Source organism: Pristiophorus japonicus, chromosome 9 (assembly GCF_044704955.1).
Source record: "Pristiophorus japonicus isolate sPriJap1 chromosome 9, sPriJap1.hap1, whole genome shotgun sequence".
Taxonomy (NCBI): Eukaryota; Metazoa; Chordata; class Chondrichthyes; family Pristiophoridae; genus Pristiophorus; species Pristiophorus japonicus.
In genome coordinates, this window is record NC_091985.1 from 18,200,096 (window position 1) to 18,226,011 (window position 25,916).

The 25,916-nt window shown below is 45.8% G+C and overlaps 1 protein-coding gene across 1 annotated transcript in view; it reads right to left on the reverse strand.

Annotated features, from left to right (window-relative positions):
• Positions 1–2,263: 2,263 nt before the first annotated feature.
• The window catches only part of ccdc28a (coiled-coil domain containing 28A), a 63,900-nt gene continuing 40,247 nt past the window's right edge, over positions 2,264–25,916 (reverse strand). Inside the window, exons 3-6 of the mRNA XM_070889103.1 lie at positions 12,588–12,751; positions 10,748–10,902; positions 9,504–9,526; positions 2,264–4,632 (exon numbers count right to left, since the gene is read on the reverse strand). Of these exons, the coding sequence (XP_070745204.1) occupies positions 4,578–4,632; positions 9,504–9,526; positions 10,748–10,902; positions 12,588–12,751 (397 nt within the window). The 3' untranslated portion in view covers positions 2,264–4,577. The remainder of the gene's footprint in view (positions 4,633–9,503; positions 9,527–10,747; positions 10,903–12,587; positions 12,752–25,916) is intronic.

Below are 25,916 nucleotides of genomic sequence, written 5' to 3' on the forward strand. Positions count from 1 at the left end.
TCATAATTTTATACACCTCAATCAAGTCTCCCCTCAGCCTCTTCTGTTCCAAGAAAAACCCCAGCCTATCCAATCCTTCCTCATAGCTAAAGTTTTCCAGTCCTGACAACATCCTCGTAAATCTCCTCTACTCCCTTTCTAATGCAATCACATCTCTCCTGTAATGTGGTAACCAGAACTGCACACAGTACTCTAACTAGTGTTGTACACAGTTCAAGCATAACCTTACAGTTCTTGTGTTCTATGCCTCCGTATGAAATAAATGTGAGCACAAATAAAAAGAGCACCAAGGTTAAAACTTTATTTTTATGTACAGTTGTCCATTGAAGGAGATGTTAATCTAAGCCCCGACCCAGCTGTTCCGGTGGATGATAAAGATCCCACGGTGCTACATGAGGAAGTTCTTTCGGTCTCCATTTGGGCCCTCGAGTCTGCTCCACCATTCAATAAGATCATGCTGATCTGATCATGGACTCAGCTCCACTACCCTGCCCGTTCCCCATAATCCTTTATTCCCTTATCGCTCAAAAATCTGTCCATCTCTGCCTTAGATATATTCAATGATCCAGCCTCCACAACTCTCTGGGGCAGAGAATTCCACAGATTTACAACCCTCCGAGAGAAGAAATTCCTCCACATCTCAGTTTTAAATGGGCAGCCCCTTATTCTGAGACTATGTGCCCTAGTTTTAGTTTCCCCTATGAGTGGAAATATCCTCTCTGCATCCACCTTGTCGAGCCCCGTTATATGTTTCGATAAGATCACCTCTCATTCTTCTGAACTCCAATGAGTATAGGCCCAACCTACTCAACCTATCTTCATAAGTCAACGCCCTCATCTCCGGAATCAACCTAGTGAACCTTCTCTGAACAGCCTCCAATGCAAGTATATCCTTCTTTAAATACGGAGACCAAAACTGTACGCAGTACTCCAGGTGTGGCCTCACCAATACCCTGTACAGTTGTAGCAGGACTTCTCTGCTTTTGTACTCTATGCCCCTTGCAATAAAGGCCAACATTCCATTTGCCTTCCTGATTACTTGCTGTACCTGCATACTCACTTTTTGTGTTTTGTGCACAAGGACCCCCAGGTCCCTCTGTACTGCAGCACTTTGCAATTTTCCTCCATTTAAATTATAATTTGCTTTTCTATTTTTTCTGCCAAAGTGGATAACCTCACATTTTCCCACATTATACTCCATCTGCCAAATTTTTGCCCACTCTTAACCTGTCTATATCCCTTTGCAGATTTTTTGTGTCCTCCTCACAATTTACTTTCCCACCCATTTTTGTAGAACATGCAGTGTTCTGCTACCAAGTGCAGGGCTGCAGGTGTGTGTTTCTTTAAGACCACAAGGCCCAATTGCAGTTGAACAAAATAAAAATATACATCTGAGCCTGCTGGATATCAGAAGTAAGAGAAAATTCTGCAAACAGGACAGGCAGCATCTGGGAAGAGAAAAGGCAAGACTGTATTGTGTTGGTTATATATCCTACACGTTAATGTGCCGACAATTCCCTCTCTAAATCTCTCCACCTCTCGCTCTCTCTTTCTCAAGGCGCACCTTAAAACTTGTGTGATCAAGCTTTTGGTTATCTGTCCTCATATCTCCTTATGTGGCTCGGTGTCAAATTCTGTTTCATAGCAATACTGTGAAGTGCAGAGGGACATTTTACTGTTAAATGCGCTTTATTACACAAACTAGGGTTGTATTCCCTGGAATTTAGAAGGTTAAGGGGTGATCTGATCGAAGTTTTCAAGTATTAATGAGAACTGATAGTTTCTCTCGAACTACCCTATTTCCGCTGATTGCCCCCTCATCCTAGAATTCCCATAGTCTAAAAATTAAGAGCCAGGCCTCTCAGGAGTGAAGTAAGGAAACACTTCCACACACAAAGTGTGGTAGAAGTTTTGGAACTCTCTTCCGCAAATGGCAGTTGATGCTAGATCAATTGTTAATTTTAAATCGGAGATTGAAAGAATTCCGTTAACCCAAGGTATTAAGGGATATGGGCCAAAGGTGGGTATAATTGAGTTAGGTCGCAGATCAGCCATGATCTCATGGAATGGCGGAACAGTCAGGAAGGGCTAAATGGCCTCCCTACTGTTCTTATGCTCCTATATAAATGCAAGTTATTGTTTAACCACACGCTGCACCCGGGAATAACCAAGTGAAGATTCGGTCTTGAGCAATGGGTGGGGACATAGGGAGCCATAGGCAAAACTCAAAAGAGACTAATCTCAAAAAAAAAAGTCAAACACATTTCATTTTAATGTTTCGTGTAATAATTTGGTACGAGCATACAGACAAGTCAGCGAGAGTGCACACAGAGTACAAAGCAAAGCAGCATGGGGCAGTGCCACACGGGTCAGGCCACATTGCCCGCCTGCCCTTCACCCAGCAAGCAGATTGGCTGCTTCTCGCTCCCCGTCTAACTTGCGAGGAGGAGGTGGGGGCTGTAAGCACCGTGCGATTCCCAGCGAGGGGGGGGGGGGGGGGCGAGAAACGGTGAAGTAAATAAAAATCACCCTTCTGACCGTGTGCGTGAGGCGATAGAATCTCACCTTTGCCAGTCCGAGTTGAAGGTCGGGAAAGGTCAGCCAGGTGACCTCCATTCCGACCGCAGTAGGGTGGGTTGTAATCGGGCAACCGACCCTCTTATCTTGCATACAGATACACTCCCCGCACATTTAATATAAAATAGGCAGCTCATTTGAAAGCTATTGCACCATTCCGTGCAGATAGGTACGTACATTCAGACACTTGTGGTACATTCTTGTATAGACTGAGCACTAAGTGTTGAGTGGGAGTCTTCTGCAATTGCACTTGGATGGATCACAGGGATGTAAACACAGGGACGTGCAATAAAACTTGGACTCATTGCTGCGCCGAGAACGCGCGTCTGCTGCTGGATATAACCAACCCTCACAGCTCATGGTGAGCGAGAGGGAGAGAAAATGACACTGCGGGCCCCGGCAACCACCCAGCAGCAGCTGGATTCATTCAGTCGATTCCCCGGGAGGTACCAACCAATGCCAGTGGGGGTTGTGCCAGCTCGCCACCTTCTCCCGGACCCTCATGTCTCCCGCGGGGCTCAGGCAAGCTCATGTTCTCGGGGATGAGCGGCGAGAGAGAGTGGGAATACAAAACAATCACTGAGAGGGCGAGAGGCTCCTTCCCCCCCACCCACCCCCTCACTTCCAAACAAAGTTTTCCCAGCTTTTAGCAGCATGATCAAGGACACTGTTGCAAGGGCTTGGCCAGGGACCGACCGGCGCTACTACACACAAGAGGCTGGAGATCAACATTTTAAAACAAGGAAGTCTTTTTTAAAAAAAAGCAAAGTTCTGGTTGTCGGGAGTTGAAATGGCATTTCAATCAGGGATCTCACGATTTTGATTTCCTCCCCCTCTCCAGAATCTTGACACTAAAACAGCAGTCATTTACATAAATCACAGTCAATCAACCTGCAGTAATCAATACTCGGACAATTACCTGACCAAGAATAAGCATTTGGTGATTTTGGTGGCTTTCTGAGAACTGGTGTGGTTTCAGGCCGCGGGGGTTGAACGAGTCCTTCATTGATTGCTCGCTGATTTCTTCTTTCCTCCCCCAATCCCAACCTCCTAAGTCTTTGCACAGCGGACCCTCACTGTGCTGTATCAGACCACTGCACTTTCCCCAAATACAATCGGGGCCCAGATCTCCCATAGGCTACGGCCAACGCAACTTCCGGACAAGTCAAGAAGCCCAGCTTGGGCCCCAGCCACTTTCCGATCCTTGCACCGTCCCGGTACACTTGTGGGTCAATGGGCAGCGACACCGGCGGCTGCAGCGCTAGGCTTAGCGCCACCGCCCCATTTTGGGTTGGGGTATGGTCGGGCGGAGCCAAACCTTTTTTTTTAAATATATAAAAGTGGCAGATCTTCCCAGCCGGTTCTCCAATCGGCTCACGCCCTGGGACCGATGGCCGGGCAGTTCTCTAACTGCATCCTGCTAAAATGGGGGCTTCCAACGTTGCAACGTCTGATGGTTTCAAACCCAAGCGGAAATCAAATCTCTGCGAATGGCAATATAAAATATTCCAAATCAACCTACAGTACTTCATTTTTGTCAAAAACGTGACCCTTGACTCGCCCTATAAGCACAAGCTGGCAACACATTGTCCATTACAGCCACCAGCACGCAGACCCGCTCACTCAGTACCTCCCCGAGATGGAACATGTCCCGCCACAGCAGCAGACTTAGCCCAGCAACATGTCCAAAAGCCAAGTAGACCAGACAGTTAAAGACAACAATCGATTATTATTCAACGGATTCATCCCATTCATGCAAAACACACTCAAGGCTGAGAACAGTTGATCTTCTGGGGTGTGCAGCCCAGGCTGACCAGAGCCGGTATTGGTGGGCACTGCCCTGATCTTCACAGGAGCGCCTTCCAGTCACAACAAGCGTAAGTGCAGGTGCAGAGAACAATGGCTGCAATAAGAACATGCCACGTTGCAATCTTCTCATCAACCGCTATTGTTAATCAGTATTTGCATTGTGCTGAATACATAGACTTGCCACCCATTCTTCAGGAGGTGGATGCTTTCTGGACTTCTTGATTATCTGCCAAGTTCAGTTTTTGACTGAAATAAATGCCGGTTAAGGGTGAATATAACAAATAGTTCAATGTTTCACAATGTTCCGTCTTTCGGATGAGACGTTAAACCGAAGTCCCGTCTGCGCTCTCAGTTGGGCGTAAAAGATCCTGTGGCATTATTTTGAAGAAGAGCAGGGGAGTTATCCCCGGTGGCCTGGCCAATATTTATCCCTCAATCAAAATAACAAAAAAAACATATTGTCTGATCATTATCACATTGCGGTTTGTGGGAGCTTGTTGTGTGCAAATTGGCTGCTAAGTTCCCCACAGTGACCGTACTCCAAAAAAGTACTTCATTGGCTGTAAAGTGCTTTGAGACCTCCGGTAGTCGTGAAAGGTATTATATAAATGCAAGTCTTTCTCTCCCACCCACCCCTCCTTGAGGTCTGTGTGTGAATGTCGAGTTCTTCCTGGCTTTCTTAATGGTTTGTGCTACCCATGTGATATCATCTGTCACATGCCTAGCAGGAACCAATCATAGGAACAGGAGTAGGCCATTCAGCCCCTTGAGCCTGTTCTGCCACTCATGGCTGTATCTTAACTCCAATGAGACAAGAATGGAGCACAGGAATGAAGCCCTGATCCCCAAACTTGCTTTCTCGGCCACCATTGTGTTCCTGCCACCCGATCGTCAGAAACCAACTCATTGATTACAAAGTTTTCTTCCACCTCAGGCAGTCGAACAGCAGTACAGGCAAAGGATTGGGAGCATGCATAAGAACATAAGAAATAGGAGCAGGAGTAGGAGTAGGCCATTTAGCCCCTTGAGCCTGCTCCGCCATTCAATATCATGGCTGATCTGGTCTTGGCCTCAACTCCACTTCCCTGCTCGCTCCCCATTAACACTTGACTCTCTTATCATTCAAAAATCTGTCTATCTCCATCTTAAATATATTCAATGACCCAGCCTCCACAGCTCTCTGAGGTAGGGAATTCCAAAGATTCACGACCCTCAGAAGAAATTTCTTCTCATTTCCGTTTTAAATGGACGACCCCTTATTCTGAAACTATGCCCGCTAGTTCTAGATTCCCCCACAAGGGGAAACACCCTCTCTGCATCTACCCTGTCAATCCCCCTCAGAATCTTTTATGTTTCAATAAGATCAGCTCTCATTCTTTTAAACTCCAATGAGTATAGGCCCAACCTGCCTTCATAAGTAAACCCCTTCATCTCGGGAATCAACTTTGTGAACATTCTTTGAACTACCTCCAACACAAGTATATCACTCCTTAAATAAGGAGACCAAAACTGCATGCAGTACTCCAGGTGTGGTCTCACCAACACCCTGTACAGTTGTAGTAGAACTTCCCTACTTTTATACTCCATCCCCCTTGCAATAAAGGCCAACATTCCATTTGCTTTCCTAATTATTTGCTGTATCTGCATGCTAACCTTTTGTGCTTCATGTACAAGGGCCTCCAGATCCCTCTGTACCTCAGGATTTTGTAATCTCTCCCCATTTAAATATTAATTTTCTTTTTTGTTTTTCCTACCAAAGTAGATATTCTCACATTTTTCCACATTGTACTCCATCTGCCAAATTTTTGCCCACTTACTTAGCTTATCTATATCCCTTTGCAGATTATTTGCATCCTTCTCACAACTTGCTTTCCCAACTATCTTTGTATCATCAGCAAATTTGGCTGCAGTACACTCAGTCCCTTCATCCAAGTCATTAATATAGATTGTAAATAGTTGAGCCCCCAACACTGATCCCTGTGGCAGCCCATTTATCCCAACTCTCTGTTTTCTGTTTGCCAATCTTCTATCAATGCTAATATATTACCCCCAACCCCTTGAGCTCTTATCTTGTGCAATAATCTTTTATGTGGCACCTTATCGAATGCATTCTGGAAATCCCATTACATGACATCTACTGGTTCCCCTTTATCCATCCTGCTCGTTACATCCTCAAAGAATTCCAGCAAATTTGTCAGACATGATTTCCCTTTCATAAAACCATGCTGACTCTGCTTGACTGTATTATGATTTTCTAATTATCCTGCTACTTCTTCCTTAATAATGGACTCCAGCATTTTCTCAATGACAGATGTTAGGCTAACTGGTCTATAGTTTCCTGCTTTCTGTCTGCCTCCCTTTTTAAATAGGGACGTTACATTTGCGGTTTTCTAATCCGCTGGGACCTCTCTACTATCCAGGGAATTTTGGTAGATTACAACCAATGCATCCACTATCTCTGCAGCCACTTCTTTTAAGACCCTAGGATGCAGGCCCATCATGTTCAGGGGGCTTGTCCACCTTTAATCCCATTAGTTTGCCTAGTACTTTTCCTCTCGTGATGGTGATTGTTTTAAGCTCCCCCTTCCACTAGCCCCTTGATTATCAATTATTGGTATGCTTTTACTGTCTTCTACCGTGAAGATCAATACAAAATATTTGTTCAAAGTCTCTGCCATTTCCCTGTTTCCCATTATTAATTTCCCAGTCTCATCCTTTAAGAGACCAATGTTTAGTTTAGCTACTCGTTTCCTTTTTATATACCTGCAGAAGCTCTTACTGTTTGTTTTTATATTTTTTGCTAGTTTACTCTCAAACTATCTTGTCTTTATTTTTTTTTTAAAGTCTTCCTTTGCTGGTTTCTAAAAATGTTCCAATCGTCTGGCCTCCCACTATTCTTTGCAACATTGTATGCCTTTGTTTTTAATTTGATACCATCCTTTACTTCCTTAGTTAGCCACGGATAGTTCATCCTTCCCTTAGAGTCTTTCTTTCTCACTGGAATATATTTTTGCTAAGGGTTATGAAATATCTCTTTAAATGTTTGCCACTGATCATCTACGTCATACCCTTTCATCTATTTTCCCAGTCAACTTTAGCCAACTCGGCCTTCATACCTTTGTAATTGCCTTTATTTAAGTTCAGGACACTAGTTTGAAACCTAGCTTTCTCACCCTCAAACTGAATTTGAAATTCTACCATGCTATGATGACTCTTCCCAAGAGGATCCTTCACTATGAGATCATTAATAGTGTGCTCCTTGATTGGTTCCACAATGTATTGTTCTAAGAAACCATCCGGAATTACACTCTATGAACTCTTCAATCAATATGAAGATTAAAATCACCCATGATTATTGTCATACCTTTCTTACAAGCCTCCATTATTTCTTAATTTACACTCTGTGCTACAGTGTAGTTACAGTTAGGGGGTCTGTAGACTACTCCCACCAGTGACTTCTTTCCACCCAAAGTGATTCTACATCTTGATCTTCTGAGCCAATATCATTTCTCACTACTTCACTGATCTCATCCTTTATTAACAGAGCTACCCCACCTCCGTTTCCTTTCTGCCTATCCTACCGAAATGGCAAATACCCCAGACTATTTAGTTCCCAGCCTTGGTCACCTTGCAACCACATCTCTGTAATGGTTATCAGATCATACCCTTTTATTTCTATTTGTGCCGTCAACTCATACATCTTGTTACAAATGCTGTGTGCATTCAGATAAAGAGCTTCTAGTGTTGTCTTTTAACCATTTTCCCTACTCTGACCCCACTTTCTGATGCACTCTTATATTTATATGCTTTGGAGCCTCTTATCAACCTCGGGAGCGTCTTATCAACAAAAGCAGACATTGACGACGAGATTCAACACCGCCTCCAGTGCGCCAGTGCAGCCTTCGGCCGCCTGAGGAAAAGAATGTTCGAAGACCAGGCTCTCAAATCTACCACCAAGCTCATGGTCTACAGGGCTGTTGTAATACCCGCCCTCCTGTATGGATCAGAGGCATGGACGATGTACAGTAGACACCTCAAGACACTGGAGATATATCACCAACGATGTCTCCGCAAGATCCTGCAAATCCCCTGGGAGGACAGATGCGCCAACATCAGTGTCCTCGTCCAGGCTAACATCCCCAGCATTGAAGCACTGACCACACTCGATCAGCTTCGTTGGGCAAGCCACATAGTTCACATTCCAGACACGAGACTCCCTAAGCAAATGCTCTATGCGGAGCTCCTTCACAGCAAACAAGCCAAAGGTGGGCAGCGGAAACTTTACAAAGACAGTCTCAAAGCCTCCCTGATAAAGTGCGACATCACCACTGACACCTGGGAGTCCCTGGCTGAAGACCGCCCTAGGTGGAGAAAGTGCATCTGGGAGGGTGTTGAAACTCTTCGAATCTCAACGCCGAGAGCGTAAAGAGGTCAAGCGCAGGCAGCGGAAGGAGCGTGCGGAAAACCAGTCCCACCCACCCCTTCCCTCGACGAATGTCTGTCCCTCTGTGACAGAGTCTGTGGCTCTCGTATTGGACTGTTCAGCCACCAAAGAACTCACTTCAGGAGTGGAAGCAAGTCTTCCTCGATTCTGAGGGACTGCCTATGATGATGATGATATGGCTCTGCCCCTTCCTGTCACACTCTGGGCTATCAATAGCCCTATCGCTACCCTGCACTATTGCCTTTTCATTTCTTTTTGACTTTAATTCCGCAGGCAGCCTGCTCTCTGTGACCTGGGAGAGAGTTGAAGATATCGCAGAATAGAGAGGAAAGAAATAAAACTAAATGCTGCTAAAAGTAAATAAATTGGCATCATGAGAAGGAACTTTTGTTTTGGGAGGAAAGCACTTGGTAGTATAATATTCATCCCACTACCAACACCTACTACAGATTATCTGCTCATTATCTCATTGCTGTTTGTGGGAGCTTGCTGTGTGCAAATTGGCTGCCGCGTTTCCCACATTACAACAATGACTGCACTTCAAAAAGTACTTCATTGGCTGTGAAGCGCTTTAGGGTGTCCGGAGGTCCTGTCTTTCTTTTGCCTTGGGCACCATCTTGTTTATTTCTGTTGCAATATAATGAGGTAGTTCAGCACACCAGGTAAAGGATACATCGAAGAGCTCAGCTCCTCCAACTGTAAGAGAAAAGAGCAAACATCTGATTACAGGATTTGGAACCACAATATCCGGACTGGGTAAATGCTGCAAAAAGTTTCTGATGAGAGCAGAAATGCGTGCGAGGGGGACCGGGTTATTTCCCAGTGCTGACTGAGCACAGGCGGGAATCTCTGAAAGCTCATAAACAGGAACATGGCTGTGGCTGAGGCACTAGCTGAAAGCATGACTGAAGAGCAATGGAGTTTTTTAAATTCCATTCTTTATTCTTTCAATGTGTGCGTCGCTGGCTAGGCCAGCATTTACTGCCCGTCCCTAGTTGCCCCGAGAAGGTGGTGATGGCAAACTTACTTCTTCAACCACTGCATTGTGACAGTTTGGTGCAACTGAGTGGCTTGCTAGGCCACTTCACAAGGGCAGTTAAAATTCAACCACGTTGGTGTGAGACTGGACTCACGTGTAGGCTAAACCAAGTGAGGACATCAGGTTTCCTGCGCGAAAGGACACGAGTGAACCAGTTGGGTTTTTAATGAAAATTGTCTGCACGATACTAGGAGAAATGTGGGCAGTGCATCAAATGAACAACTTATTTCTGGCCGGGGTCACTGGTTGGTGTAGAGAGAAAAGAACCATGCGAGATTCTCCTCCCCGCTCCCCCCTCCACTTTCTCTTATCCAAGGACACCCATTTCAATTGTAGCAATCCTAGCGCCATATTGGCTAAGATCATGCATAACTGACCTGACAGGGGAGTAACCATGACCCCAAAGTGGTTCTCTCTGGATCAGGAAGGTGGTTCTCCTATGCTTTTTGGAAATGGGAGGTGGGTGGGGTGGCTTGACCCATCCACCTCCACGGAGGTGTGTGGGGGGCCTGACCCATCCACCTCCATGGCACGAACCTGGTATTGCAGTACTTCCAGGAACGGTGCAGTGGCTCTCGGCCTTTTGGCTAAGAGCATTGGCGCAGAGTGATCCTTGATGTGTGCAAGGTGACCTCTGGCGTTTGTGATTTGACAAAGAATTGGAAAGATTGGCAACGAAAAAAAAAAAAAAAAATCCTAGCGCCATTTTGGCCGAGATCCATCTATCGCAATCAAACCTGGGAGCTTCCAGTGTCGGTGGTTCGGCTGAGCCACCAGGAGAGTGCTGCAGAGGTGTTTTCTTTCATCCCTCTCCTCCCTACCGCTTGGTCCCCAACGTTTCACACCCGGCGGAGTTGGCCGCTTTGAATGGGACTTACGTTCGTTAGCAATTTGTCCAGGTTTGTGTCCACAGCTACGGTCGCTTGTTCCTCCGTTGGTTCTTCGAGGTCATTGTAGAGGTCAAAGTGCATGCGAGCTAGCTTCTCCTGCATCTCCCGCACATGCTCCATCTGTTCGATGGAGCACTCGTTGCCTGTGGCGACAGAGAAAACAAATAGTTCCCCACAATTCAACAGGAGAGGCAGCGAGCGCAGATTTGAAAAACAGACGTTGGAAACTGGGGATGGGGCGGGGTCAAATCATTTATGTAAATGATGGAGTGGTCCCAGCACAAATCCCTGTGGAATACCTCTTCCGCCAGTCTGACTAACTACCTTTAACCCCTTTTGTAGCCAGTTTTTACTATCTATTCTGCTACTTGTCCCCCGCCTCCACAAGCTCTGACCTTAGTCAAGAGTCTACTATAGAAACATAGAAATTTATAGCACAGAAGGAGGCCATTTCGGCCCATCATGTCTGTGCCGGCCGACAAATAGCCGCATGGCCCTCGGTCTGAAGGTTACATATAAATCTACGAACAATGAACAATGGCGGAAAGGTAAAGAGCATCTAGCCCAACCAGTCCGCCCCACACAATCGCAACACCCCTTACACTGAAACATTCTACACTCCACCCGACCAGAGCCATGTGATCTCCTGGGAGAGGCAAAAACCAGATAAAATCACAAGCCAATTTAGGGAGAAAAAAATCTGGGAAAATTCCTCTCCGACCCATCCAGGCGATCGAAACTAGTCCAGGAGATCACCCTGGCCATATTCGATTCCCTGCAGTACTTACAATAATATCTGCGCCAGCCAAGAGGTTATCCGGTCTAATCCCAATTACCAGCTCTAGGTCCGTAACCTTGCAAGTGCCCATCCAACCATCTCTTAAAAGTGGTGAGAGTTTCTGTATCCACCACTCTTCCAGGCAGCGAGTTCCAGATCCCCACAACCCTCTGCGTAAAGAAGCCCCCCCCCTGCCTCAAATCTTCTCTAAACCTTCCACCAACCACCTTAAAACTATGCCTCCATCGTAATGGACCCCTCTACCAATGGAAATAGGCCCTTGCTATCCACTATGTTTCTCAATATTTTGTACACCTCAATGAGGTCTCCTCTTAACCTCCTCTGTTCCAATGAGAACAAACCCAGTCTATCCAATCTGTCCTCATAACTAAGATTCTCCATTCCAGGCAGCATCCTAGTAAATCTCCTCTGCACCCTCTCTAGTGCAATCACATTTTCCTATAATATGGCGACCAGAACTGCACTATGCGGTACCTTATCGAAGGTCTTTTGAAAATCCATCACATCTGCTGACTGCGCTGAAGCACTGTGTAGCAGTGGTGGTACAATTAGCCACAGCACTTGTACTTCCAAAATTCATCCAGTGACCTAGCTGGAAAATCCATGTGTTTGGGGACGATGGAGGAGAACGGGAGTGGCCTTGACTGTGACTCACCAGCAAATAGCCTACTAGCATTTACTGTCAAGACTCACAAATGAAGAATGGACACTCGAGTGGTACCAAGAGCCATACCCTGACACAAGCCAACACTACCAGGAAAGGCAGGGAGAGCGGGGGTAATCTCCACAAAGTGGGGGGGGGGGGTATGTTGGATAGATTATTGCATGCACATACAATCTGATGATCTGGTTTAGGTAGCTCAGCTCCACTTGAAGACAATTAGCTTTCAGTGCAGGGAAGGAAAAGCAAAGTAAATCAACGACTCAAGCCTGCCTTGCTTGTATGATCAGCCTCAGGGCTGCTGTAGTGAAACCCAGATTGCACTTGGAAGAATAATCTTACAACCACACAAAAAACCACACTTTTACCAAATGCTTGAAGCTTTCCAGAGTGGAAGTCAGTCAGAAGGCTGAGCAGTCCTCTCTCCATCTCCTTCACATCGGATACATCGGTGAGGAAGGAATGCTGAATAGGGGCTGGCTGTGTGCTCTTCCCAGCTACACCGAGTGGTTTGGGCTTCTCCTTACTTGCCCTAAGGACAAAAGATGGAAAGAAAGTGAGAGTGAGCAGGGGTTAAAACATATTCATCAATAGGGAAAAAGTAGGGCTGCACATTCCAGAGCACTAACAGTGCTGCCAGATTGGTGGGATACACTGTTGAGGTTCCAGTTTCAGCCCTGCTGCAAAAGGGACAAGCAAATGAAAAAAGATGGAAAAAATGTTTCTTCTTCGCCTCTCGTTCTTTTGCCAATCAGCTTAATTGCGTGTCCTCTGGTTACCGACAGTTCTGCCACTGGAAACAGTTTTTCCTTATTTACTTTATCAAAACCAACCACTGCTCTGCTTTCTATCCCTTGACCAATTTTGCATCCATGCTGCCAGTTCCTTTAATCCCATGGGCTTTAATTTTGCCGACACATCTATTGTGATACTTTGTCAAACACCTTTTGAAATTCCACATACACATCAACTACACTACCCTGATCAACCCTCTGTTATTTTATTAATTCAATTAAGTTAGTCAAACATGATTTTCCTTTAACAAATCTGTGCTGACTTGAATTTATTAGCCCATACTTTTCCAAATGCCAATTAATTTTATCCCGGTTTATTGTCTCTAAAAGTCTCCCCACCACCGATGTGAGCATGTAGTTGTCAGGTTTATCCTTCTCCCTGCAATCCTCCAGTCCTCTGACACCACCCAATATCGAAGGAGGATCGGAGGAATGTGGCCAGAGCCTCTGCGATTTCTACCCTTACTTCCCTCAGTAACCAAGGATGCATCCCATCCAGACCGGGTGACTTTTCTACTTTGAGGACCGCCAACCTTTTAACAATCTCCTCTTTATCTATTTTTATCCTATCCAGTATCATTAGTGCCTCCTCCTTTACTGGTACATTGACAGCGTCCTCTTCTTTAATGAAGACAAATGCCAAGTACTCATTTCGTACCTCAGCCACGCCCTCTACCGTCTCAAGAATTTCTCCTTTTTGGTCCCTAATCGGCCTCACCCTTCTTTTGATGACTTGTACATTTATAAAACACTTTTGGGTTTCCTTTTGTTAGCCACTAATCTATTCTCAGATTCCCTCTTTGCCCCCTTACCCCTTTTTTAGATATCCTCTGTATAAGAATGTATACTTAGAATGTATACAGACATTGAAGTGGGTGCGCTCTATCGAGAGAGCATTCCTTCTGTCTGATAAGTCCCGGCCGGTGAATAACAACAAAGTCTGCTTTGTTATAAGCGGTAACGGTGTTCGACTCAGTGAATTCGCTGAACCAGATTGAGGGAAAAGAATCCACATTAACATGTATGGTTATGGTTCATGATATTGAGTTAAATATATTGATGTTGTTGTGTATGCAATTACTCAATAGACTGAATACTGTAAACTCCGAACAGGTACAAACCTGGCTCTACTTTATTAGGGCCCAAAGTGATTACATTACAAGATGGCTGGCCTTTTGTACCTGGGCTGCACAAATGTGCGCACAGCCCAATGACCTCCGACAGTGGCACCACCTGGTGGCTAGTAAACCCAAGCATACATACATGACAGTTGTATACCTTGCAATAGACTGTTATGCTACAAGGATTTTTACCAGTTCACTTGTGTTATGGATCATGTGTTTATTTGGAATAAGTTTTAACACCCAGCGTCTAGATATCTGGGGTGAACACACACTCTCCATCTCTCTCTTTTTAAATGAGACTTAAATGTATGAACTACGAGCAGATCTCCTGCGGTGTTACTCACAGCAAGTTAGAAGATAAAACGAGAGTTTGGCTCAGTTGGTAGCACTCTCATCTCCAAGTCAGAAGGTTGTGGATTCAATCAGTCCTTAATTCAGGATTTGAGCACATAAACTAGGCTGGGATTTTTCTGCAGTTCTGAGGGAGTGTTAAGTCGTTAGAGGTGTCATCTTTCCAATGCCTGCTCAGGTGGACGTGAACAATCTCTTGAAACAATTAGAAGAGCAGGGCGTTCTCTTGGTTCTCCCGCATTCATATACCAACTAACATCTCCAAACAGATTCTCTGATCATTCATTTAGCTTGCTTGTGGGGCCCTGGTGTGTGCAAATTGGCTGCTGAGTTTGCATGCAGAGCAACAGTGACTGCACTTTAAAAATGTATTCATTGGTTGTGAAATTCTTGAGGATGTGAAGGGCACTATTTGGGAAAAAATAGTTTTTATAAGGTACAGGCTCATTATTCATGTAACACAGTGTGTTAATCTGCTAAGGGGCTTTTCCCCTTGAGGTCACAATTAGACAACTTGGGACCTCTTGACTCCCGAAGTAAATTTGAAGGTATTTTCTGTTGTTGGGAAGTTTTAATGTTGATTGACCTCTCTACTAATTTTTTCCAGTGTAACATGGAAATTTACAATTGTGACAAACATATTTCCACACTTGTATACAGAATATATAGATAAACATACAATAGTTAGGAGTTAAAGCAAGATTCATAGTGAATGGATGAAAAAGTATGTTTAAAAACAGAAGTACTTTCTCTCACAAACTTGATTTATGTCCTTGTTTACTTAAATATAGTGCCATCTCCCAAACATATATCCAAGGCGGACACACGAGTAACTCTGCAGCAACCCACAGTGGTCAAAAGTTCTTTTATATACAAGTTTCCAAATCTGCATCAAATATATATGCAAGTTTTTTAAGTAAATACATTTTCTCTCTGAAGGTGGCGATTCGTGTGCAGATGTAATCATACGAGGCTAGCACCTCGGCCCAACCGCCCATAATTGACGGACAGTCACTGAACAGTGAACGAAGGACTCGGCCAGATTTCTCCCCCGCACCTAGCCAGTGAGGTAATGTTAATCGTAGCACCCTCGCTCAGCTTGTTTAAACATAGACCAAGGATTGAACTTGGTACTGTCCTGGTCTGCATGTCTCAGTGCCAAACCACAGGTATATTTACCCAGAGAGCTGCAATACTGTAGTTCTTTGTTTTAATACAATCAAAACGCTATAAAACCTGCCCAAACATTAATGAATCCTACAGCAACACCTAGAACCCTCCTTGCTGATCTTCAGAGGGAACAGCAATGATTAACTGACCCCATGTTTACACACTGAGACCCAATGCACAATGCAAACTCAATGTTCGAATCCATTTCTGCTGGTTTCAGTGGAGCCGCCCTGCTGAGATAAAGATTGGGGGGGGGGGGGGGCGGGGGGAGAAAATAGCTATTCGCCCATGGCCCTACACCCCACTTCTTGCATCACTTGCTACCACTGACTTGTGATAACAAACAAAGAGAAATTGTATGATGATAGTGATCTCTGGATTAGCAGATTAAACCGCAACTTGATACAAGATCGGGAGGCAGCTGTTGGCGAGACAAGGGTAAACAAAATAGGGGGCACAAGCTGAGAAAGGAGCGGCAAAGATTCAGGCACGTACAACTCGGTCCAACACAGACCCAAACACTAATTCAGAAGTGGAAAGAGGCTGAGACAGGAGAAATTATAAAGGGGAATAAGGAAATGGCAGAGAAATTAAACAAATACTTTCTGTCTTCGTCACGGAAGACACAAAAAACTCCCGGAAATAGTGGAGAACCAAGGGTCTAGTGAGAATGAGGAACTGAAAGAAATTAATATTAATAAAAAAATAATACTGGCAAAATGAATGGGACTGAAAGCCAATAAATCCCCTGGACCTGATGGCCTACATCCTTGGCTTTTGAAAGAAGTGGCTATAGAAATAGTGGATGCATTGGTTGTCATCTTCCAAAATTCCATAGATCGAGAAAGGTTCCTGCGAATTGGAAGGTAGCAAATGTATTCCCGCTACTTAAGAAAGGAGGGAGAGAGAAAACGGGGAATTACAGACCAGTTAGCCTGGCAGCAGTAGCAGGGAAAATGCTAGAATCTATTATTAAGGACGGAGTAACAGGGCACTTAGAAAATAATAGGATTGGGCAGAATCAACACGGATTTATGAAAGGGAAATCACGTTTGACAAATCTGTTAAGAGTTTTTTTAAGGTTGTAACTAGCAGAATAGATAAGGCGGATGTGGTGCATTTGGATCTTCAGAAGGCATTTGATAAGGTGCCACATAAGAGGTTATTAAACAAAATTAGGGTTCATGGGATTATTCTCGCATGGATTGAGGATTGATTAACAGACAGAAAACAGAGTAGGAACAAATGGGTCATTTTCAGGTCGGTAGACTGTAACTAGTGGGGTAAGGATCAGTGTTTGGGCCTCAGCTATTCACAATCTTTATCAATAATTTGGATGAGGGTGCCAAATGTAATATATCCAAGTTTGCTGATGATACAAAGCTAGGTGGGAATGTAAGTTGTGAGTAGGATGCAAAGTGACCTCAAGGGGTTAGAGACAGGTTACGTGAGTGGGCAAGAACAAGGAAAATGGAATATAATGTGGAGAAATGTGAAGTTATCCACTTTGGTAGAAAATAGAAAAACAGAATATTTTTTTTTAAACGGTGAGAGATTGGGAAATGTTGGTGTTCAGAGGGACCTGGGTGTCCTTGTACCTGAAATCACTGAAAGTGAATATGCAGGTACAGCAAACAATTAAGAAAACAAATAGTTTGCTGGTCCTTATTACAAGAGGATTTGAGTATAAGAGTAAAGATATCTTACTGCAATTATATAGGCCCTGATGCATCTAAGGACATAACACTCTGGGTGAAGAAATTTCTCCTCGTCTCAGTCCTAAATGGCCGACTCCTTATTCTGAGACTGTGAGCCCTGGTCCTAGACTCCCCAGCCAGGGGAAACATCCTCCCTGCATCTACCCTGTCGAGCCCTGTAAGAATTTTGTATGTTCCAATGAGATCACCTCATTCTTCTAAACTCCAGAGAATATAGGCCCAGTCTACTCAATCTCTCCTCATAGGACCAGGAATTAGTATGGTGAATCTTCGTTGCACTCCCTCTATGTCAAGTATATCCTTCCTTAGGTAAGGAGATCAAAACTGTACACAATACTCTAGTTGTGGTACTCCACAAGGCAATGTGTTGTACTTGAACTGTAGTGACCGTAGTCCTTTATTGATAACTCCAGAGTGAGGATCACACCTGGTGGCCTGCCTTTTATACTAGGCCCGGCACACCTGTACAGGTAGCCGACAAGTCTCCCACTGCGGTGCCCTCTGGTGGCACACCTTGTAATAGTGCAAGCAGTAACCATGTAGGATACCTGACATCACTCTCCCCCAAGCCTTTAGTGCAAATCGCCTCTGCATTGACTGTGCTCTGGGCTTAGCTCTATCTGGTTGACCCTTGGCGGGTCGTTTCCATCTTGGGTGAGTGGGTGGTGTTTCGTTGGCAGTAGAGGTGCTGGTGGTTACCATTTGTGTGTGTCCATGACCACTCCATTCTCTCCCCCCTCAAATATAGATTATGCCGGAGGCTCATTACATTCATATACATTCAAATCCAGAAAAAAAAGTTTGCATTACATTTGTGGTTCAGTTGTGAGACAAGTACATTAGACTGGTGAGATACATTATCAATACATACTGGGTATTGGTAACCAGTGCGTGAGGACAAGCTAGCTCCAGAACTGCTGGATGGTGTCCAGGTAGTCTGGTGGCGGCGCGGTGCCCAGTGCTGGCAATGGGAACCCGGTTGGCTCAAGTTGCCTGCTCTCGGGGCTGTTGCCGTGGTTCCTAGCATCGGGCAGGTTCACAGATGCCTGTGACCTCCCTGTCCTTTCTTTGCGCCCCGGGTCGCTGCTGCTCCCGGAGGAGCTGTCATCTAGCAGTGCACAGGGAACTGCTGACTCGCTAGCCTGGGCGTTGTTTGGTTTGGGATCCTGGCTGGTCCCGGTCCGCTTTGGGAGGACTGTTGTGGGTGACCCTTCGTTCCTGGGTATGGCCTTGGTGGCTGGGGGCTGACCTTAGCACAGTTTGCTCTTTCAGGCTCGTGGCAGTTGGTGCCATCGGGTGCCTGAGAGGCGGAGCCGATCAGGGGCAGGGTATCGATACCGGTGCCGTTGCTCTCCAAGAGATCGCTTGCTCTGCAGCTCGTATGTATTGGCTGCTTGTGGCCACACTCCATGGTGCATAACTCTGGTCCGAGGGATGCAAGCTACTACATTGAGTGGCTCGCTGGACCTGTGTACTCCCGATGGGCGTCTGCCCGCTGCATTGGCTGAGTGCAGTTGAAATCCTACATCGCGCAACGTTTCATTACTCATTGTAAATAACCTGTAGCTCCGATCATGATCGCGCGCCTTTTCTTTGCTTATTGCATGTACACAACGCTGATCATCAATTTCACATTTTACATCTAACTCACAGTTGCTATTACATTGTTTGAAAATAGGGAACTGTCCTTTTAAGTGTGGTGGGTTGCAGCCTCCTTTAAGAGAGCCATGCTTTCTTTACCCCAGTCTTCTTCTCCGTTTGGTGCCACGTGTTGCTCCATCAGCGCATCACCTCGTGGTTTGGGCGCCATCTTTCCTCCATCCACGATGTCGACTGCGATGATCCTCTTCTCCCCGGGTTCTGCCACCGACGCTGGGAAGTCGCCTTTGGATCCGATTTTCTTCCTCCGGAGTCCTGCTGCTGGAGCCTGGAAGATACGTTCAGGTCGTCTCAGCTGGATCATCTCCACGCAGTCGTGCTGAGCGGTCTGTGCCTCGGGTGCTGTGCTGGTCTGCTCTCTGGTGCTTGGCTCGCTTTGCCTCCGAGCGCAGAGGACGTCGATCGCTGGAGGGATGAAGACTTCCCACTTCCAATGGCTCTTCTCCATCCACCTTCTTCCGAGTAGCGTTGGTCCATCACCTGCAACAATCCACAGGGGAAACTTGTGCACTGCGCCCTCATGGAGTAACTTTACATCCACACTACCAACGACTGGGATAAGTTCATCGGTGTAGGTGCGCAGCTTTGCCTGAACCAGGACCAACTTGGGCTGTTCAGCTTGATTGTCTCAGTCTCTCAAATGCTTCTTGATTCATTACTGACTGGCTCACCCCCGTGTCCACTTCCATGAAGACTGGAACGCCATCGATCTCGACTTCCATCCTCAATGGGGAACACTCGGTGGTGCAGGTAAATATGTTATATACCTCATCGTGGGCCTGAGCTGCCTCTCTGAGTATCGTTTCATAATCCACGCTGGATTCATGGCCATCTGCAGACTCTTCATCAACACAGTGAGTCATATTTCTCTTGCACATTTGCTGGAGCTGGCTCTTTGTGCTGCAGCCTTTACACACAGTCTTTAAAGCAGCACTGATGAGCCCTGTGATTCCCTCAGCATGGAGCTACGCGGTTAGCCCCTCTCGGCGGACTCTGAGTTAAGGGACTCGGGGCCTGTTCTCTCTTCCCTGAGAAGGTTCGCGCTCTACAGTCCAGAGAAGGCACCACTCTGTGCACAGTACTTGCCGGGTTTGAGTCCTGAGGGTGAGTCATCTGCCTAGAGCTGCAGGTCGAGGTCATGAATGACTGGCTCACAGAGATTGCCTTCTGCAGTGTGACTGTGATATCCGCAGATAGTAGCCTGTGAAGAAGGCCCTCATGGCCGATTCCAATGACAAAGATATCCCGCAGCGCTTCGGTGAGGTGAGCGCTGAAATCACACGGTGCCGCCAGCCTCCTGAGGTCTGCAGCATATTTCGCGATTTCCTGGCCTTCAGGCCATCGGTGGGTGTAGAACCGGTGTCTGGCTGTGAGGATGCTCTCCTTGGGCTTGAGTTGCTCTTGGATCAGCGTTACGAGCTCCTCGTACGTCTTGGTCGTTATCTTCGCTGGTGCCAGCACGTCCCTGACGAAGCCATAGACGGTGGGCCCACAACTGGTTAGCAGGATAGCTCTGCACTTATCAGCCAGTGTGGCCGGGTTGTCACCTGCCAGGTCGTTTGCTGTGAAGAAATGGTCAAGCCTCTCCACAAAGGTGTCCCAATCATCACCATCGGCGAACTGCTGCAACTTACCAAGGGTAGCCATTTTCGCATGAAGGTCCGTAATCTCATTTCCAATTGTTATGTCCTTAGATGCTCTGATAATGACTCCACGAGGCAATGTGTTGTACTGTAGTGACCTTAGTCCTTTATTGATAACTCTAGAGTGAGTGTTCATACGGATTCTTTTCCCTCAATCTGGTTCAGCGAATTTACTGAGTCAAACACCGTAGCCGCTTATAACAAAGCAGACTTTATTAATTGTTTCACCGGCCGGGACTTATCAGAACGAAGGAACGCTCTCCCTTCAGAGTGCACTCACTTCCCACGGATAAGCCCCGTTACAATGTAGGGGCGCAACGGTTGTACACTTTCGGTACATGATACAATTGAGTGACATTCAGTTCAACCTATCCTCTTGTGATCCCTTCTCCCCTTTGTCCACTCAAGAGCCGACACCTGGCCTTCCTTGCCCAATTAGGTACGGGCAAGTGGTTATGTGTAGCAGCAACTGTTCAACTGTTTTTACACACAGAGCTTTTTCACCCTTGTTATTGTTGCAATTTGACTGGTGTGACTAGCAAGACCTTGAGCAAGTCTGTTATTTGTGCCAATGTTGTAACATTTGCAGTCTGACATTCTTAATGCTATTCTTCCATGAATCCTTTGTTCACTTCACTGTCTCTATACATTTTCCCACATTCTCATTAGGATCACAGCTGGTGGCCTTTTATACTAGGCCTGGCACACCTGTACAGGTAACCTGCAAGTCTCCCACTGCGGTGCCCTCTGGTGGCACACCTTGTAACAGTGCAAGCAGTAACCATGTAGGATACATGACACAGAGGGTGGTAAACCTTTGGAATTCTCTAACCCAGAGGGCTGTGGATGCTCAGTCGTTGAGTATATTCAAGACAGAGATCGATAGATTTTTGAATATTAAGGGAACCAAGGGATATGGAGATAGTTCAGGAAAGTGGAATTGAGGTAGAAGATCAGCCATGATCTTATTGAATGGCAGAGCAGGCTCGAGGGGCCGAATGGCCTACTCCTGCTCCTAATTCTTATGTTCTTATGAAAGATTTGGGATTTGGGATGAGAGCACTGTATAAGTCAACTGAATATTTTGTGAGCTGGATATGCAATCCCTAATGGAGAGCAATGAAGAAACACTCTGGCAGGTAGTGCAGTTCAAAGCCAGTAGAAGATGCTGTGCTTGGCACATACTTAACAAAGATAAAGCATCACTGTTCTCCCCATATATGCACTGTAAATAACAGAATAGGACAGGAGCCAAATCTTTCCACATGGTATAGTCACTCCTGTGTAAAGCAGTATTAAGTTTAGTCTGTTTAGTCTGAGGTTGGATTCATGGTATTGACAATCAAACAAACTCTGGGCACAGCTTTACTGATCAGTCTCTGGCCAGCTCTAGAATTGTCTTGGTCATAGCCCTGCAAATTATCACAGCCAAGCCCAATCTAGTCCTCACATGCGTGCTTCCAGAAGAGGTTGCTGCAAAAGAGCCAAGAGCAGAAGGCCTGACTGATTCACTCCTCACCCCTTTCCTAGCCTGACAGGATTAGATTAAACTACAACCCGGTACAAAGCTTTTAGTGAGTCAAGGAGGAACAAATAGAGGCAAAAGCTGAGTAGGAGTGACAGAGATTCAGGCAAGCATAAGTGGCGCTCACAGACCCCATCAATCCAGAAATAGAAAGAGATTTTGAATTTGATTATGAGGAGAGATTACATAAACTAGGCTTGTATTCCCTGGAATGTAGTTAAGGGGTGATTTGATTGAGGTTTTAGGATTTTGAAAGGAATTTATAGGGTAGTTAGAGAGAAACATTTTCCGCTGGTGGGGGAAGTCTAGGACAAGACGACATAATCTTAAAATCGGGACCAGGTCATTCAGGAGGGAAGTTAAGAAACACTTCTTCACGCAAAGGCTGATAGAAGTCAAAGAATTATAGAACCATAGAAATTTATAGCACGGAAGGTGGTCATTTCGGCCAATCGTATCCGCGCTGGCCGACCAAGAGCGATCCAGCCTAATCCCACTTTCCAGCTCTTGGTCCGTAGTCCTGTAGGTTACGGCACTCTCCACATCCAAGTACAGGTTGCACCTCTCTGGACCGGCACCCTCAGGACCTAACCAGTGCCGGAACAGAGAATTTTCCGAACCACGGGAGGTCACGCTTATTGGTACCCATCAACAATGCCCGGGCTCCTGTGTGTGCGTGCTGGCAACCTGTGGGCGGCTCCCTCACTGACTGACTGAAGCCAATCGCTGAACACAGTCACTGACTGACTGACATCCGCTCCAGCCAATCAAAACTTTTAAAAAAATAAACCCTCCTCTCCCTCAGGCCCAGCTAATGCCGAACCACGGATATTTCTGGACCAGAGTGTCCCGGACCAGAGATGTCCAACCTGTATTTTAAAAATGTGGTGAGGCTTTGTGTCTCTACCATCCTTTCAGGCAGTGAGTTCCAGACCCCCACCACCCTCTGGGTAAAGAAATTTCCCCTCATATCTCCTCTATACCTCATCCAATTACTTTAAACCTATGCCTCCTGGTTGTTGACCCCTCTGCCAAGGGAAAAGGTCATAAGAAACATAGAAACATAGAAACATAGAAAATAGGTGCAGGAGCAGGCCATTCAGCCCTTCTAGCCTGCACCGCCATTCAATGAGTTCATGGCTGAACATGAAACTTCAGTACCCCCTTCCTGCTTTCTCGCCATAACCCTTGATCCCCCGAGTAGTAAGGACTTCATCTAACTCCCTTTTGAATATATTTAGTGAATTGGCCTCAACTACTTTCTGTGGTAGAGAATTCCACAGGTTCACCACTCTCTGGGTGAAGAAGTTTCTCCTCATCTCGGTCCTAAATGGCTTACCCCTTATCCTCAGACTGTGACCCCTGGTTCTGGACTTCCCCAACATTGGGAACATTCTTTCTGCATCTAACCTGTCTAAACCCGTCAGAATTTTAAACGTTTCTATGAGGTCCCCTCTCATTCTTCTGAACTCCAGTGAATACAAGCCCAGTTGATCCAATCTTTCTTGATAGGTCAGTCCCGCCATCCCGGGAATCAGTCTGGTGAACCTTCGCTGCACTCCCTCAATAGCAAGAATGTCCTTCCTCAAGTTAGGAGACCAAAACTGTACACAATACTCCAGGTGTGGCCTCACCAAGGCCCTGTATAACTGTAGCAACACCTCCCTGCCCCTGTATTCAAATCCCCTCGCTATGAAGGCCAACATGCCATTTGCTTTCTTAACCGCCTGCTGTACCTGCATGCCAACCTTCAATGACTGATGTACCATGACACCCAGGTCTCGTTGCACCTTCCCTTTTCCTAATCTGTCACCATTCAGATAATAGTCTGTCTCTCTGTTTTTACCACCAAAGTGGATAACCTCACATTTATCCACATTATACTTCATCTGCCATGCATTTGCCCACTCACCTAACCTATCCAAGTCACTCTGCAGCCTAATAGCATCCTCCTCGCAGCTCACACTGCCACCCAACTTAGTATCATCCGCAAATTTGGAGATACTGCATTTAATCCCCTCGTCTAAATCATTAATGTACAATGTAAACAGCTGGGGCCCCAGCACAGAACCTTGCGGCACTCCACTAGTCACTGCCTGCCATTCTGAAAAGTACCCGTTTACTCCTACTCTTTGCTTCCTGTCTGACAACCAGTTCTCAATCCACGTCAGCACACTACCCCCAATCCCATGTGCTTTAACTTTGCACATTAATCTCTTGTGTGGGACCTTGTCGAAAGCCTTCTGAAAGTCCAAATATACCACATCAACTGGTTCTCCTTTGTCCACTTTACTGGAAACATCCTCAAAAAATTCCAGAAGATTTGTCAAGCATGATTTCCCTTTCACAAATCCATGCTGACTTGGACCTATCATGTCACCATTTTCCAGATGCACTGCTATGACATCCTTAATAATTGATTCCATCATTTTACCCACTACTGAGGTCAGGCTGACCGGTCTATAATTCCCTGTTTTCTCTCTCCCTCCTTTTTTAAAAAGTGGGGTTACATTGGCTACCCTCCACTCCATAGGAACTGATCCAGAGTCAATGGAATGTTGGAAAATGACTGTCAATGCATCCGCTATTTCCAAGGCCATCTCCTTAAGTACTCTAGGATGCAGTCCATCAGGCCCTGGGGATTTATCGGCCTTCAATCCCATCAATTTCCCCAACACAATTTCCCGACTAATAAAGATTTCCCTCAGTTCCCCCTCCTTACTAGACCCTCTGACCCCTTTTATATCCGGAAGGTTGTTTGTATCCTCCTTAGTGAATACCGAACCAAAGTACTTGTTCAATTGGTCTGCCATTTCTTTGTTCCCCGTTATGACTTCCCCTGATTCTGACTGCAGGGGACCTACGTTTGTCTTCACCAACCTTTTTCTCTTTACATACCTATAGAAACTTTTGCAATCCGCCTTAATGTTCCCTGCAAGCTTCTTCTCGTACTCCATTTTCCCTGTCCTAATCAAACCCTTTGTCCTCCTCTGCCGAGTTCTAAATTTCTCCCAGTCCCCAGGTTCGCTGCTATTTCTGGCCAATTTGTATGCCACTTCCTTGGCTTTAATACTATCCCTGATTTCCCTAGATAGCCACGGTTGAGCCACCTTCCCCTTTTTATTTTTACGCCAGACAGGAATGTACAATTGTTGTACTTCATCCATGCGGTCTCTAAATGTCTGCCATTGCCCATCCACAGTCAACCCCCTCAGTATCATTCGCCAATCTATCCTAGCCAATTCACGCCTCATACCTTCAACTTACCCTTCTTTAAGTTCTGGACCATGGTCTCTGAAATTACTGTTTCATTCTCCATCCTAATGCAGAATTCCACCATATTATGGTCACTCTTCCCCAAGGGGCCTCGCACAATGAGATTGCTAATTAATCCTCTCTCATTACACAACACCCAGTCTAAGATGGCCTCCCCCCTAGTTGGTTCCTCAACATATTGGTCTAGAAAACCATCCCTTATGCACTCCAGGAAATCCTCCTCCACCGTATTGCTTCCAGTTTGGCTAGCCCAATCTATGTGCATATTAAAGTCACCCATTATAACTGCTACACCTTTATTGCATGCACCCCTAATTTCCTGTTTGATGCCCTCCCCAACATCCCTATTACTGTTTGGAGGTCTGTACACAACTCCTACTAACGTTTTTTGCCCTTTGGTGTTCTGCAGCTCTACCCATATAGATTCCACATCATCC